Raw genomic sequence first — 17,714 nt, forward strand, 5'->3', positions numbered from 1 at the left:
TGTTTGGTTGCAACTTGCATATCAATTTGTTTCACTTGTAGTCGTTGCTCGTTTTTTTAAAAAAATTTATAAGTTGATATTTGATTAATATTGAGGGTGGACCACCATACTTTATTTGTTATTTCAAATTAGTAATTGACGGATCAAATCACTTATTTAATATTTTTTATGGAACCTAGTTTTAAGCAATTGGACTCAAATCCAATTATATATATTACTATATATTGACCTATTATAGTCATCATAATTTTGCCTTTTGAAAGTCTAACAATTACTCACACATGTCTACGTCCTACCTATACAACTTGAGCAAAAATTTACCTTAGACGGTCTCACGTAGTCGTATCTTGTGAGACGGATATTTTATTTGGGTCATCCATGAAAAAATATTATTTTTTATGCTAAAAATATTACTTTTCATCGTGAATATCGGTAGGGTTGACCCGTCTCATATATAAAGATTCGTGAGATCGTCTCACAAGAGACCTAATTATACAACTTGTACGGGTCAGAAGAAATATTTTTCGATTTATCGATAATTTCGTAATGATGCAGCGACATAAATTTTTCTCGATTAAAAAGAGACGTGTTCGATTTACATGTGTTTGATTTCATGTTAAAGTCAAACTCGGACCAGATTGTAATTAAAAAAAAAAAAAAACTATATACTTACATGTCGACATTGATTATTTTCTCAAATCTTGCACTCTTATTTTTTATGAAAGTTCATTCACGAACATAATCAAGAATTTGAAAGCGAAATTTACCAATCGAGCAAATTGATTTTGTCAAGGCAAGGATAAAAGATGGCCACCCCTTAGAAGTATTTGTCCCCAAAAAAAGAAGACGACTGGCTCAGAATACGACGCGCACGCTTTTCTTTGGAAAAGGCTGAAAAACGATTGAATAATTTTAGAGGACTACTTGATTCCTTAATATGCATTAATCAACATTATATGCATTAATGCTGAATCTTTTTATGATATTTAATTCTTTGAATACGATCGTGATCTGTCTCCAAAATATCATGCAATGCTCACACTTTGTTTTCATAAAAACATTGAATAATATTGCGCAAGAAATTTTATGTTCGTATTCAGAATTTTTTTAAATATTTATTTTAAGAAATGTTTGATTTGATTTTTTTTTTTTTTTGGAATGATAAAATTTGTATTTAGATTCAGTTTCTTGCTTGCTAATCTACGTACAATGATTTCTTTTTTTAAAATATGAAACTGCTATAAATTCTAACTATCTTAATTGAGCTTGGGGTTGTTCCAAGAATCTAACATGATTTTTTTTATGTTCATGGTGTGATGGTTATAATTTAGAAACGAAGCGTTTAAAAAATTATTTTGAGATTGTAACATATTATAGTATTCATCATAATACGTTTTTCATAAATTATGAGAATTAAATTAAAAGTAAATAATTATATTGAAATTGATTGCAAATGGGTGGAAGTATTATTTTTTGTTTTTTTTTTCTTTTTTCTTTTTTCTTTTTTATCTTAAGAAACGAGTGAATTGTACAAGGTCCCAAGTTCTAAAGTAAACCCCACTCCACCCCCACATCACTTCACACTTGCATTCATAAAAATGACACGTAATTATTGGTTTTTTTATGACCTGAAAACTCGCCGTTGCTACCCATAAATTCGTACCGAGTAAATTCCTAATTTAATAATGCAACAACAGCTTTCCAACCACGTTTATCAGATAAACCACATTAGACAAATTATATTTGATTAAAGACGACAATTTTCTCCATAGATTTGGAGACCCGCAATAGTTCGGGTTCAGGGATTTTTTTAAAATCTCAGAAATAGTTTGAGACGAGTATGACGATATTATCTCTAATCCGTCCTAATAATAATAATATTATTATAAATATTATTATTATTATTATTATTATTAAACTAACAATAGTAGATTATAAAATTTTTTATTCGTAGAATGCTCGTACTCTCCTTCGTCTTGTCCAATTAATATTTTTGAAACGGAGATGAGTGAGAAGATGTGGATTTGATCCCTGAACCCGAAAAAACGGGAATCGGGGCAGGTAAGAGGGTAGAGATGAAATTCGGAGACGGGGATGGCAAATCCGTCCTCGCCCCGTCCCATTGCCAACCCTATGTGTGACAAGCTTCTCAAACTGACGTAATAGTCTGTAGCTCACGTTTGCCTTACATTAACCAGGTAAACCACGGTATTTAAATCTTCGATTGAATGAAATGTTATATCAATGAGCTGAGCTGCGAAATATCATTTTAGGCTTACACAAAACATCTATCACCAAACTAAAAGATGATTGCCATACAACTTCTCCACTTATTCAGAGCACTGCTCCAACATAATATCTTACAACAAATGCTCGATTTGCAACTAGTAAGCTGCAAGCTAGAATATATTTTTAAGAAAGACAAAAAGCACATCGGGCGAGGAACAAAAATTGGCGCCGCAGAGGAATATCCGGCGATTTGAAATTCTGAAATCGAAGAACTGACAGCTGAAATCAATAAAGCTTTAGTTTGTCAAATCTTGGCAACCATGGCATCGTCATTCTCCTAAAAGAGAATATTTTCATTAGCATTCAAGCCGTACATCCTAATTGGGTCTGGTCCCTTTGTCAAAATTACACAACATTTTAGAGGTTAAACAATTTTAAGATAGAGTTCGTGTTCCTGAGATTATTTCTATATTGGTGCTCCAAAGTACTTTTTTACAAAGGTTAATTGCAGAATATATAAAGAATTTCAAGTAAAAAGTTAAGCACATATTTTCAGAGGTTGTCAACACTCTATGAGTACCTTTCAAGGAATCATGAACCTTCAAACAAATTAAGGAGGCTTTCGTTAACTTCACCAAAAATGTTGGGGCATTCGTCCCACTTCCCTAGCTCTCGGGCTTCCCAGTATCCTCCCACGTATCGGAAGGTGCCTGCACTGTCTCTTTGGAACCATCTCGGCTTCCAACCGTGTTCTTGCAACTTCCTCGACTGCAGATAAGATGTATTAATGCATATAAATCTTCTATACCATTGTCAAATGAAAGGGATGGCGCAGCTAAGGTTTTACTTGTGCTTTTTTAGTTTCTCTGGGCGGGAAGTGTGTGATTCGACCACCAAGAAATCAAAGAAAAGACAAGATGATCATTTTAGAACAAATACATTTAGGTGAAGTGTCCATGGATCGTGTGATCTTTAAATGTACGCTAATTTACAGAAGTTTAGCAGAACAAAAGCATCCTTACTATAAGAAGATAAGAAGTTATTACATGTGTAAGTTTGCAGTCATGATGTTTAAAGATACAATAAAATTTGGTCGAGAAAATGGAATTACACATACCATTCTTTGTCTCATCTCCAATCGGAGCTTCTCAGAGTTTGCTTTGTCGTATTCGCCATTCTCAAGATGTCGCTGGTCCGGTCTCAGTCTCGAATCTGTTGGTGGAAGCTTCTCCTTCATCCATGATTCAAACAGATAAAATCATATAGAACTATGGAATTATATTTGATGTACCAGACACGTAAAATGCACATAAGTGGAAAAAAATATATATTGACATATTCAAGCAATTCTCAGTAAAATCCAAGTATAACCACTTGATTTAAAATTCACATAGATTAAATATTCAAATATTCAACAATGTTTAATCAAATAACCAAAACACAATCCACTCATACATGTGACACTTTTACATAATTTAACAAAAGAGTAAAACAATTAAAAAAATTTTACCCATAAATTATGATCAGGTTCACCAAACTGAAGAATTTCATCCATAATTATAAAAGCAGAAATTATAAACTTTAGCAATAAACAAGTAAATTGATTAGTTTTAACTTATACTGTATCAGCACCGCCACCCTGAGCTTTTGTCATATCATGTAGGTTGGGCGCGGTCAAAACTTGATAATACAAACCTAGGGCATATTATACATCAACAAGAACCACAAAGGGGAAGAACGCGCAGACCCCTGCCATGCCTAGCCCTTGTCTTAATTAATGGTGTGCCTATGCGATGCCAGTGCTCCTGGAATGACCCAGGCGCACTGACCAGTGTGTATTGGCCTTGAGCATGCCTTTGACTACTCCGCCTAACCGAAGATAAACAGAAAGACAATAAACTATCTAGTAGGTCATCTATACCTTGAGACCAGCCGTCAATTCGTTCAGTGTGATTGCAAACGAAGTAAGGTTGTAGCGTGTCGCGTTCAGAGGCCGGTCATTCTTTCTCCACAACAAAGATGACTCCGACCAATCTTTTGAGTTCCCTGTTCCATCTCCATTGTTAATGTAGAGGCTTTCATCCCACTTTCCAAATAAGCGGGCAACCTTTCTCCCCATTGCATCTTCAACAAATCCATGAACCTATCAAGATGTCATAGTTCGTTTAGTTAAAAAAATCTTCAAAGTTCAAATAAAAACTTATTTCGCATGGAGAAGCTTTTTTAAAATAACACTTGTAAAAAAAATTAAATAACACTTTATAATCTCAATAGAATGTGGGATTTTCACTTCTTAAACCGCACTTAAAAAGAAAAAATGTGGCTTTAAGGCTCAATTTCAGCAAACGGAACGTACTTTCTCGCAAGTATCAATTTGTTGACTTCAAAGAATAAGGTGAACCAAAATTGCATGAAGGAACCGAACTTACCTGGTGAGGATTACGTTCAAGAAAAGATAGCTCCTTGAACTTGAGTTTGCATGAGTATTGGCGATTACCTTGTATATTCATGGTCCCATGGTGATCACAGTATATATTACCTAGGATTAGATTACATATGCTTGTTGTCACCTGAGAAGAAGTAATAAGAAAATTTAGCTGTGTGTATACAATCAACCCTGAAATGCTGCTGAATAAAAAAGGATTATGTACCTTGCTCCACTGGAAGACTTCCCCATCATCAAACTCCAAGTAAGAGTTCCGACGGGATCAAGTTGAATCGATCTTCCCCAAAATTTAGATTTAAGGTTAGTATCCCCCCAGAATTTCCAGCCTCTACCTTCACAGTGACAAGCAATGAGAGTGGGGTGGTGACTCACCTATTTCAAGAAATTCAAGTTAAAAGTATAATCATTAATCCTATAGCAGTGGAAAAAATAACTAGAAAACAGGTGAACAGGTTGATATGCTTGCACATGACAATTGGCTAATTGGGTAAGAAAAGTTTAGCTCATCTCATAAAGGGTCCATTAAAATGTTGGTATTATTCTTTGCACAATCACCTTCTCAGAGAAGAATCGAACTCCTTTGTCCGGATAATCAGCTTCATAAGTTTCACCAAGTAAAGGGTTGAAGGGTTTAGAGAGGCGGCCTTCTGATGAAGCATATCCAGAAACAGCAAAAGCAGCAACATTCAAAGTTCTCAACAGACTGTTCCCCTGGTGTAACATCGTATTTGATGATTACGTGCATGAAGCTTTAATATATCACATTCTAATTATTAAAAGACCCAGATTAGTCCATTATACGATCAATGGAACATAATGTCTATAGGAAAATGTTTCTTGCCACACCAAAATTTGTAGTTGGTAACAACATAATTCAAGTCTTTTAACCTGTAAAGTAATCGAGTATCACATTTTCATCATTAAGTCATACAGGCAGTTTCACGAAAACAGTAGTGGTGATCATTATTCCCCAGAAATGCTCATAATCTCTTCATGTTAACGATTATTAGAGTTCCAAAAAAACCAGAATCGTCTAAGAGGCAATATATTTAGAATATTTATTTGATAAAACTGATTGATCACACTCATCTCCCAAGTTACAAGGTTAGGTAGGAAAAATCAACCCACACTAGTCATATTTAGGAATATTGCTTATTTTATAAATGACTTCAAAATTAGAGAAACCAAAAGAGAAGTTGAAAAGCTACAAGTTTTCACAATTTATATCTAGTGATTGACTCAAAATGATTACCAGAATTGAAGTGCCTGATTTATAACTAAACTGCAATGCAAAAGATGTGATAAAGAATGAAAGGTTGCTACCATTATCATCACAGAGAAGCAAAACCAAGCATGATTTGTAAACTAAATAGACCTTACCGCTCTACCATGTTCATATGCCTGATCCAAAAGATGAGAATATTCTAGGTCTTCAAAGCACTTTTGCAAAGATGATATTGGCTCGTTAAAGAACACAGGGAGACAAACACGTGCCAAATCCTTTCCAATGTTGTCCTTGATCATAGACCATAAGCTGACGGCTTTCTCCTTCTCAATTGGATCGGGTAGCTTTTTTCTTCTTTCCACGTATAGGTATCTACAATTTTCTTTTTTATCAACCTTTTCAGCAGAGTCAGTAGGATTTTCAAACGTCACAAAACCATCCATGCGATCTATTGGTTCAGAAAAAAACTCATTTGTGTCAAAGAAACGAGTTTCATCCTCATCTGATACTTCGTCAAGTTCTTGCTTTTCAATATCATCAGATAATTCTGTGGTGCTCCATTCTGTTATTGAACCAAGATGTTAAGATAAAAGAACATTCATCAGGATCTTTAAAAGGAAAATAATTAATTTTTTGTTGCTTCAAGAATAAGAAATATTTAGCCATCTGCTACATATTCACACACATTGACATTAAATCCTGTGATCCAATTTAACAACAGAAACATAAATAATTATAGATTCCCTACAAATGGCTATTCATTTTGACAAAGTTTCCAACAATTTTCAGGCCTCGTAAGTCATTCGACAATAATTTTCTCTTTTATACAAATAGTATGAGATTTAACAGCTGCTACTACACCAAAAGATTCAATTAATAATCTGCAATCCGAATATATCTAACCCATCTAGCAGCACAAGCACCACATTTTAATTCTTGTACTACATGAATAGCCATACTATGCAACAGTAGCAATAGTTCCAATTCAAACAATTATACTAACTTGCAAAGCAAGAGAATAAAATAAGTAATTTTGGCCCCAATACAGATTGTCGGCCTGAATATCTGTTATACCAAAAAATAGAGCTAGTGATTATATAGCAAACTTTAGTTTTTTTAATTCGTATACTGGACCAGGCACCATGTTTCGATGGCTGGCTACACTGGAAAATGCAAGAGGCATAAGCATCAATTGTTGGAAGCAACAACGTATGTACAAATAGATAAATAGAATCTATAACATAAGGATATAGAAATAGATCACAAACAAAGATAATCTAAAACTCCTAAACAAGTGTTTCACCAACACAAAAGAACTCATCAAACCAAAGATAGACCACGTTAGGAAGAATAAGACAAGAATAAGAGGAAATGTTTATGGGAAAATAGTTTTTTTAGTTCACAAACTCGTTCAATTTTAGGTTTTGGTTCACTAAGTTTGGTTTTGGTACACAAACTTTTTTCAGCTATTTTGGTCCAATTGTTGATATAGCTACGGCAAACGCTGACGTAACATCGAAAATTACTTGTCAAAAGTTACGTCAACAATTGAACCAAAATAGCCGAAAATTAAATAGCAGTGTACCAAAACCAAAATTTGAAAATTTAACGGAACAAAATTCAAAATTAAATATGCGAGAAAGTGTCATAAAGCTTAAATGAAAAATTAGAAAATTTGTGTGTCAAGGATTATCATTGATACTTAAGGTCCAGGGCAGGAATAAGGATAAAGAAATACCAATATATTTTCCTCCGGCTACATTAGTATAGTCATGCTTCATTGATTGGTATTCTCCATCATTCAGTCCAGAGGCTTCAGCTTCAATATTTGCTGCCTGGAAAAGCAAAATGAAATTCTCATGTTTTCCTATTCAAAGACATTATGCCGAAGAGGTAGACTGGATTTGGAGAACTTTTATTGGCATTCCCTAATAAAGAATAATCTGCCAAAATAAATACATGCTCGTGAAATTCATAATAACGGCAAACCAATCATACCAAGCAAATCTGACAACCGAGTCTTCATCAGAAGGTAAACGTTGGAAAATGGATAATAAGAAACAACTTCAGTGGTATTAAGAATTGATTCATTAACTGATTCCCTCTAATGATGCAAAAACTCCAATATAAAGAAACGAGAAATATCAACTCAGAAAAAATGTAAAAATGATGCAGCTGGGAATTCTATTATTTCATACCAGTAGGGGGAACAATTGACCATCTACATTAACTTCTTAATCAGATGTAAAATACAAACTACAATTGTGATTAGATGATACTCATCAAGAAAAAAAGCGACAATTGGAAGCAGTATATAGAACAAGTCAGAAAATTTCTCTCTTAACTAAGTTAGCCTTGACGACTCATACCTCCAATTGTCTCAACGTGTCAAGTAAATTGCAACGTTCCTTGAAAAGAGCTTGAAACTGTCCTTGTATGCCCAAAAATTCCGAGAGCATTATCTGCTCACAGTCTTCAACAAGCCTCTCATCAATCCCCTCCTCAAGCAATCGATCCTTCAGCCTTTCGGTTGATATTGTCAAAGATCTAGTTAAAAGGGGGATGCTTTCGTTCAGCTGTCTCAACGAAAAAAGGCTTCTCGTAGAAATCAAAGCATGTATCCACGCCACTCTCTCTTTTTTAGAATTGGTCCTTAAATGAAGCGTCTTCGTTGCCGTAAACACATAAAACCTCCTGTCGTCAGATTTACTCTCGCGAAAAGATGAAACCTGGAAACACAAAAATCCGTAACGTTTTATGTCAGTGCACAGCAATATGCATTTCCCAAGCATAAACCAATAAACACCGCAGAAAACTAAGTCAGACAGACATTAACAGATAGAAGAAGCAGTTGATCAGTGCTACCAATAAAGGGTGTGCCTGAGTTGGCTGGGTCAAACATGGAACCGGATAGAACTCAATTGGTACATGTGAATCTTAATGTACTTGACCCTTTACCTTTTGAACTTCACAGGAGTGTAATCCAAGAAAGTGTTATTCCCACGAAATGAAGACTTTAATATAAAACCAAAAACTGGGAATAGGATAGGTTATAGTGCATCAAATCGCTTACACAAATATGCGAATCAAATGAAAATTTACTAATTTCAATCACTGTGTACATTAAAACGAGTCGCCGCAGCTTTAAACACAATTCCAGAAGGTGACACCATATAAAACCATCTTAACAAGATTAAAACATTACCTTTCAAGAAAAAAACCCATATATCCTCAGATGCAAACAAAACATTTCTTTGAACAGACAATGAAAAGTTTCAGAATAATTGTTCTCGGAATTGACGAAGTATAAAACCACAGGAAGCAAGAATATTCTCTTCACGTTTTAAAGGCATTCCCCTTCCCCAATCTCTTCTAAGTAGTCCATTCCTAGAGTCGAGAAAAGAAAAACTCAAACCCAACGCTATTTTGACCAAACTTAAAAAAGAGATGCCATTCGTGACCGCTGTAAAAGTATTTTAATTCAAGAAGAGGCTTGTACCCTGTGCCCATATGACTGAAAATAGAATAAAGATTATAGCTTTAGACGAAAAAATAATAAAAATTTGACATCAATTCTTGAAACAGAAATTTAGCAAAACGATTGTAGAAATAGAAAGAAAAAGAGACCTCAAAATATTTGATGTGACCATTCGAAGAGAACTTAGCTAGGCTACACGTTTTTGCCCTAAAATATATAATTCCACCTGCTGATGTGACCCACTCTCGATTAACACCCAGTTTTTTCTTAAAAAGAAATAATATACGAGCATTTCAAGAAAATCTTAAAAACCATGTTAATAGAAAGTATTTATATTAGGTAAAAAAAGGATTCTTTTTGGAATAGTTAATTTACCAACAAATTTGATGGCCTATATTACGTATGAGTTCAGAGATTGGAATGCATGAAGAATTCGCCCTTTTCTTCGTTAGTGACAACTGATGACTCTGGATTACATTTTATATTCTTCAAACTAATTAGTAAGCTAACTATCATCTAACTGCTCATTAACCGACTAACTACCATTTAACCGACTAACTATTTTATTGTATTTAAGGTGAGTATATCTGATATCCCCCTTCAAGATGTACTATAAACATTTTTGATAGACATCTTGGATAATAATGTTGTCAAGGTAGTGGATGGTACGAGTTTGATAAACATGTTCGCAAGTTGTAAGTTGGAACGAACAGATAGGAGTTTGATTGAACCATCTGCGATTTTTCCTCAAATAAAATGGCAATCGATCTCGATGTGTTTTGTCCGCTCATGAAATACTGGATTGGTAGCGATATGTATTGCAGATTGGATGTCGCAAAACACAATGGCTGGTGTAGGAGATGAAATGTTAAAGTCTTGAAGTAGTTTTATAAGCCACATGAATTCGATTGTAGTGCTAGCTAAAGCCCTATATTCTGCTTCGGTGAATGACCGTGAGATAGTGGCTTGGTTCTTTGCTTTCCAGGAAATCAAGGCATCACCGAGGAACACACAAAAGCCTGTGACTGAATTCCTTGTGTCTGTGCAAGCTGCCCAATCAGCATCAGAGAAGGCTTGAAGTTGGGTGGAAGACATTGCTGGGAAAAATATTCCTTGACCAGGAACTGATTTGAGATAGCGTAAAAGATGGTTTACTGCTTGCATATGAGTTGTCCGAGGCTTAGAACAAACTGATTGAGTTTGTGGACGGCAAAGACAATGTCTGGACGTGATAAGGTGATGTATAGAAGTCGACCAATGAGTCGACGATACTGCGAGATATCTTCAATTGGCTCACCATCATTAGTAAACGAGGTTCCATGGGAGTTATAGCAGGCTTGCTGGCTAATAATCCAGTGTCTTCTAAAAGCTTTAAGGTGTAAAGCCGTTGAGAGAGACAAATGCCCTGCTTAGATCTTGTAATCTCAAGCCCAAGGAAGTACTTAAGGGAACCCAAATCTTTGAGTTTGAAGAGACCTTGGAGAGATGCCTTTAAAGTTTGAATAAGATGAGAAGAAGGACCTGCAATGATGATATCGTCTACATATATGAGTAAGGCAATGAAAGAGGATCCTGAACCTTTTGTGAATAAGGTGTGATCAGATTGAGATTGGATGAATCCAGACTGAATTAATGCTTGAGAAAACTTGGTGTACCACCGTCGAGACGCTTGACGAAGTCCGTAAATCGATTTGTGAAGTTTACAGACTAGCTTGGTGGATGAATGGTTACATGGAATCTGTTTTGAATACCCCAGGGGTAGGTCCATGTAAACTTCCTCCAATAAGTCGCCATTAAGGAAGGCGTTGTTCACGTCGAGTTGAGCAAGTTGCCAATGGTGGCTAGCTGCGAGGGCGAGTAATACTTTGACAGTAGCTAATTTTTCCACTGGCGAGAATGTTTCAAAAAAATCGATACCTACCTGTTGAGCATATCCTTTGGCTACGAGACGAGCCTTGTCTCGATCAATGGACCCATCCGATGCAAATTTGATTTTGTACACCCACCTACATCCGATGGAATGTTTTCCTGGTGGCAGAGGAACAATTGACCAGGTACGATTGGCTTCCATTGCTTCTAGTTCTTCGTTCATGGCTGCTTGCCACTGAGGAATATGGACGGCTTGATGGAAAAATTGTGGCTCATATTGGGATGAAACATTGAGGACAAATTTCGATATGAAGGGGATAAAGAGTCATAGGATATGTATGCTGTCAATGGGTATGGAAACTTGGAATGGAGTGGTGCTTTGAATTGCATTAAATTGCAGTGGTAATCACGGAGATATGACGGGGTTTGTGTGATTCTAGACGAGGTGCGATTAGGGATCAGGACTGGGGATGTGGTGTCTGTTTGACAATTGGATCTTGATTACTGTAATGAAGGAGATTGATGTGAAGGTACTGGGTCAGCTGTCTGCATGTTGAATGGAATAGGCAGGACAATTTGAGAGAATGGATCAATGCCAACTTCTGAATGAATCGTCATGAAAGGGAATATACTTTCATGAAAAATCACGTCTCTGGAAACAAAAACTTCTCTGCTGATGATGTCAATCAATTTGTAACCTTTAATGCCCGGGGAATATCCTATGAAAACACATGCTCGAGCTCTAGGGGACATCTTGTCACGATTGCTTGCCAATGTGGACGCAAAAGCGAGACATCCAAAAGTCCTTAAGAGTGAGTAATCAAAATTTTTCTTGTACAGAATTTCATAAGGAGACTTGCTGTTGTTTGAAGGAGAAGGTACTTGATTGATTAGATAAGTGGCAGTCAAGACACACTCTCCCCAGAACTTAGCTGGTACACGTGATTGAAAAAGTAAGGATCTTGCAACATTAAGCAGGTGTTGGTGCTTTCGTTCAACGACCGAGTTCTGCTGTGGAGATTGAACACATGAGAACTGATGTATAATGCCCTTTTGAAGGAATAAATCTGTGAAACCAAGTTCTTTTGCATTGTCAGTGCGAAATAACTTGATCTTTGTTAGAAACTGAGTCTCAATCATGGTGCAAAATCTGGAAAAAATTCCTTGTGCCTCAGATTTGTGTTGGAGTAGATATATCCATGTAAAACGAGTACAATCATCCACTAAAGTTATAAAATAACGTTGCTGGTTTTGCGTGGGAATGTGATACGGTCCCCAAACATCGCAATGTATAAGATCAAATGGATAAGCAGACACATTATGATTTGAGGGAATGGCAATCTTCGTTGTTTAGCTATTGGGCATATGAGACACGATTTACATTTACCCAGTTGAAGTGCATTGTATTGTAAAGAATCTTTCAAAAGTTCCATTACTCTAACAGAGGGATGGCCAAGTCGACAATGCCATAAATCCACTGATACCTGATTTATAGACACCTCTTTATGCTCTGAAACTGAATCCAGAACATAGAGCCCATTGATTTTCCTACCCTTGCCAATCGTCTTCTTCGTCATGGTTTCCTGGATAATAAATGAGTCATGACAGAAACCGATCACAGAGGTGGTGTTGGCAAGGAGGCAACTCACAGATAATAGATTGAATTTGAAGGATGGGATGTACAGAACATCTTCAAGAATCAATGAAGCTCCAAGTTTAAATTCACCACAAAAATTAACCATGATCGTGGTGTGATCGGGCAGAGTGACTGTCGAACCACTAACAGGTGTAATTGATTTAAACAAAAACGCATTTGAACAAATGTGTCTGGATGCTCTGGAATCAATAACCCAACATGTTGTAGAGTTCAGATTATGAGAATCAAATGTGGATAAACAGGTACCTGTGACAAGATTACTAATGGATTCATTTGCCGAGTTGTGTGGACTGTCAAATGATGATAAATGTTGAGTGAACATTGTCCTTAGTTGGGCCATTTGGTCTTTGCTAAAACTTTGGAACACATTTGGTGAAGATTCAACGTCCTCGTCAGAATTTTGAATAGAAGAATTATATGGCCCTGAGATCTAATTCGCACTGACATCGTTTGGTTTAGTTGAGTAATTTGCCCGCTGCTTAAACCCCGGAGGATAGCCATGTATCTTGTAACAAGTATCTACCGTGTGACCATGGACGTTACATTTGGTGCAAAAAAGGCGTTCTCGAGGCGTCTCTCGGTGTATTCTTGGTGGCCCTCTGGCCTTGAATTGTGGCTGGTACTGACTCGTTTTGATGGAGAAGGCCATACCACCTGTTGGGGTGCTGCCCATAGAAGGAACTCGCATATCCCTTTGACGTTCTTCTTGAATAACCAGTGAGAAAACCCGGTTGATAGGAGGAATGGGATCAATCAACAAGACTTGAGTGCGGACTTGAGCAAACGAATCATTGAGACCCATGAGGAAAGCCATAATGTAGTCCATGTGGAAGTGTGTTTCGATCCTTTTTACTCCCTCACAAGTACATTTACCGCAGCAACACATTGGTCGAAAATTGTTCAATTCTTCCCAAAGTGCTTTAAGCTTGGTGAAATAGACACTGACTGAGTCTTGTTCTTGTCGTAAGTTTATCAAATCACGTCTCAACTGAAATATACGAGGCCCATTGTGCTGCTGGAATCGTTCTCTGAGATCTTCCCAAATGGCTGCAGCAGAATCTGAGAATAGAACACTTGCTGAGATATCTTTGGAAACTGAATTCAAGATCCATGAAATGACAATATTATTGCTTCGAGTCCAGTAATTGAGTAAATTCAATTCTGCCGCTGATGGTTTAGCGATTGTGTCATCAATAAAACCCAATTTGTTTTTGACCGAGAGTGCAATCTTCATGGCCATGCTCCAAGAGGTGTAGTTATCTCCGGTGAGCGGCTGTGAGACCAATGTAAGGCCAGGATTATCTGAGTGGTGCAAATAATAGGGGCTCATCGGATCATCAATGGCGGATTGACCATTGGAACGCAACAAATTCGATGAATTTCCAGAAGCCATGAATTACGTTTGTGAAGCTTAGATCTCCGATCGGTAGAGAATTGAGTGCAGAAGCTCTGATACCATATTACGTATGAGTTGAGAGATTGGAATGCATGGTGAATTCTCCCTTTTCTTCATTAGTGACAACTCATGACTCTCGATTACATTTTATATTCTTCAAACTAATTAGTAATTTAACTATCATCTAACTGCTCATTAACCGACTAACTACCGTTTAACCGACTAACTATTTTATTGTATTTGAGGTGAGTATATCTGATAGCCTATATTAGTAAAAATTCATTTTGAAGTACATTCAAAAGAGACAAGCCCCCACTTTAGTTCCGTTCTTCTTCCCGACCCCCGATGCACATTCAATTTCTTGTCAAATCATACCATCAGTTTAGCTATTTAGAAAATATTTACATTTTGATGACTAGATTCGTGTTCTTGTTTACTTTTCAACAATTTACCACCATTTACTGACCTTTAACTGTACAATGCCGACGCTTCTGCTGTGTTTCCTGCCACTCCTACGGCAGGTCGAGGGGGAGCCAATGAGAACGACGTCTCTTCCCGGAGGCGAGTCTGGGCGGCAAGATTTTGTGTAAGAGAGGACGCCGTTACTTCTCAAGGTGAACCATCGGGATCGCCAGCCCATGCCGTAGTTGGTCCACTTGTTGAGTATCCCGGCCACGCTAGTACTGGTGCTAACATCAGATGGGCCGGCATTGATGTCAGATCCACTGCCGTAGAAATCTAACGCAGACCTGGTCCTTAAGAGGGTCGGCTCCGGCGACGCGTCCCCTGTCATCGGATTACTTTCCAACGTTATGCAACATAAAGGGTGCATTTCCTTTACCCGCATTTTCGATCTTGATTATCGTTAATAACAAGAAAAAAAAATAACGCTCACATCTAACACCAGTACCGATGATTGGAATTAACGTTAAAATTATTGGATCCAACAAAAATCGTTTAACACAACTCCCGAAGCTGACGAATCAAAGCAAACTCGCTTAACACACACACACATACTGCATACATTTTTATGGAGAGATGAACAAAGATGGGTGCCAAATTCTGAAATTAAGGGATTCCAAGAAGGAATAGAGGAGAGAAAGAAAATGGAAGAACCAAAAAAAAATGATACAAAAACGAGTCTTGCAATGCTGAATTTGAAACTATAAGATGGAGTTAATTAGCAGGTATAAAAATACTATTATTTATAATGCTTGTGTACAGCGGTTTGCAGAAATGAACCCATATATTGCATACACATCATTTATATATATATACATATATAGATATCCTAGCGTGTGCAGTGTGTGCCGTGTTGATGATGCTGGTTAATTACTTTACTTTCTTGAATACAGTATGAAAAAGATGGCGACAGACTGAAGTATTTTTTTAATTGGCTTGCACGTATGGGGAGACTTAAGAGGTCAATGTGTATACAATTATTAGGAACTGGGGACTTGAATGAGGCAAACTGTTGACCGAGGTGTTCCTGAATTGATGCTACTCTATTGAATTAAATCCATGATTGACTATTCCACTTCACTAACTACATTCCACAGGATCAGCACCAAAAAAAAAAAAAAAAAACCCCCATTCATTTACACTCGATATCAATATTAATAAGATCCTTCCTAGAGGGCAAATGGTGTCTAAAATATATTTGCTGATGCAGATTAGAGCGCAGTTAGAGATGGTTCTCCTAATGGACTGTGGTAGTCCAAGAATGTTCCACCAGTTTAAAAACAAAATATCGAAATGTTGTTGTGGAAATTGAAGATCTTGTCTCGGGAATTTTGTGGGATTTTACTACGGTTTTCCTTTGTTTACCTCAATGGATGGAATCTTGCTTTCTAGAGATAGCAGTGCTTAAGGGATGGAGTTTGTGTGGGTTCGACCATGTTGTAGCCGGGCATATCCTTCTGTTACCACTCGTGTTTTTTTCTGAATGGGAATAGTGTTTATAGGCAAGATGCCCGTGGATTTTTTGGACAAAAGCTGCAATGTTGGGTATGCAGGATTTTGGTTCGAGCATTTTCCTTTTAAATCCTTAACTTCCATTGGGTATTTGTCCTAATTGCGAGTGAGGTTAATAGGAAAGCTTGCACATATTCTTTGACAAAGTGATGCATGTTAGTAAAAGAATAGTACTCGTCCTAAACGAGGATACTATATAAACTCTGTTTGAATTTTCAAGATTATGTCTAAATATGTGCAAATTGCCATAGAGGACAACAATATTTCTGTATCTTTTGTCAAGGTTTGTTTATTTTTTTGCCAAATTATATTAAACATATTTCCAATTGTTTCTAATATAAATTATTGTTGTCCTAATATATATATATATATATAGACACACACACATATACATATACACACTACCCATATATTGAATAATTAATATTATTGTGATGACATTAAGACATGTAACATTATTGAAATATGGAAATTAATATATATAGTTAACACATTATATCTATTTTTTATTTTCAAATATTTAATATTAGGGGAATCTTAAACCGTACTAAAAGAGCTTGAGGCAAAATCTGTTGCTTCGTTTTTGAGACATCAAAATTTCTAAGCACGTGTGGCACGAATGTCCCACTTCCCACGCTTCGTACTTTCAAGGAGTTTAATAAGTCGAAATGAGTGGGTAGGATACAGTTGAAAATGAATTTATATAAGAGTGTATTTGTAAATATCACTAGGTCGTAGGATGATATACCATGAATATCAGTTCATATACATACATATTATTGTTCATGTAACGTAGGTTAATCCAGTATGAGATTATCTCATATTCATGTGTGACGGTACATTGGATATTCTATGATAACGATGCGTGAGTATGAGTTATATTTCATAATGGATCAACATATATACGGTTTATGATCAATAGTGGTGCATGAGTATGAGCAAGGGTTAAAGCTCACATTGGGTTAGACTACGACCCATTGTCGTTAAAGTGTTAATCAAAGTCTTGTAGTTAATATTTCTTAAATGGAAGAAGCTATGAGTAAGGATTAAAGCTCACATTGGGTTAGACTACGACCCATTGTCGTTAAAGTGTTAATCAAAATCTTGTAGTGAATATTTCTTAAATGGAAGAAGCGGTGATGTAAGAGTTGTTAATATCCAAACATTCATAAACAAATTAAGTCGAGTTTGGTAAACCAAGACACTCAAAATTATTTCTTGTAAAAATCGATTATATATTTAGTAAAATTATTTGAAAATTATATAAGTTGAATGAGTATAAACATTTTTTTTTGAAATATTTTATCGAATACTTAGTATGCAATATTTGGTATTTGAAAAGTATAAAAATTGTTTCAACACATCTATTAATATTATTGTTCATCTAAAAGTAGATGTTCCCCCACTTTTAAAATCTTCAAAACATGACATTTGTAGATT

General features: G+C 36.2%; 1 protein-coding gene across 1 annotated transcript; it reads right to left on the minus strand.

Moving 5' to 3' along the window:
* Positions 1 to 2,222: 2,222 nt before the first annotated feature.
* LOC142542808 (oxysterol-binding protein-related protein 2A-like) lies at positions 2,223 to 15,426 on the minus strand. Its single transcript, XM_075649639.1, is given in 12 exon segments — positions 2,223 to 2,623; positions 2,810 to 2,997; positions 3,347 to 3,460; positions 4,151 to 4,372; positions 4,659 to 4,799; positions 4,881 to 4,918; positions 4,921 to 5,047; positions 5,231 to 5,386; positions 6,056 to 6,462; positions 7,639 to 7,735; positions 8,270 to 8,629; positions 14,767 to 15,426. Coding segments are annotated over 11 exon segments (2,220 nt in total). The 5' UTR covers positions 15,148 to 15,426; the 3' UTR covers positions 2,223 to 2,623; positions 2,810 to 2,820.
* Between the last annotated feature and the right edge of the window lie 2,288 nt (positions 15,427 to 17,714).

The sequence above is a fragment of the Primulina tabacum genome, chromosome 4 (assembly GCF_025594145.1).
Source record: "Primulina tabacum isolate GXHZ01 chromosome 4, ASM2559414v2, whole genome shotgun sequence".
In the NCBI taxonomy this organism is placed as follows: Eukaryota; Viridiplantae; Streptophyta; class Magnoliopsida; order Lamiales; family Gesneriaceae; genus Primulina; species Primulina tabacum.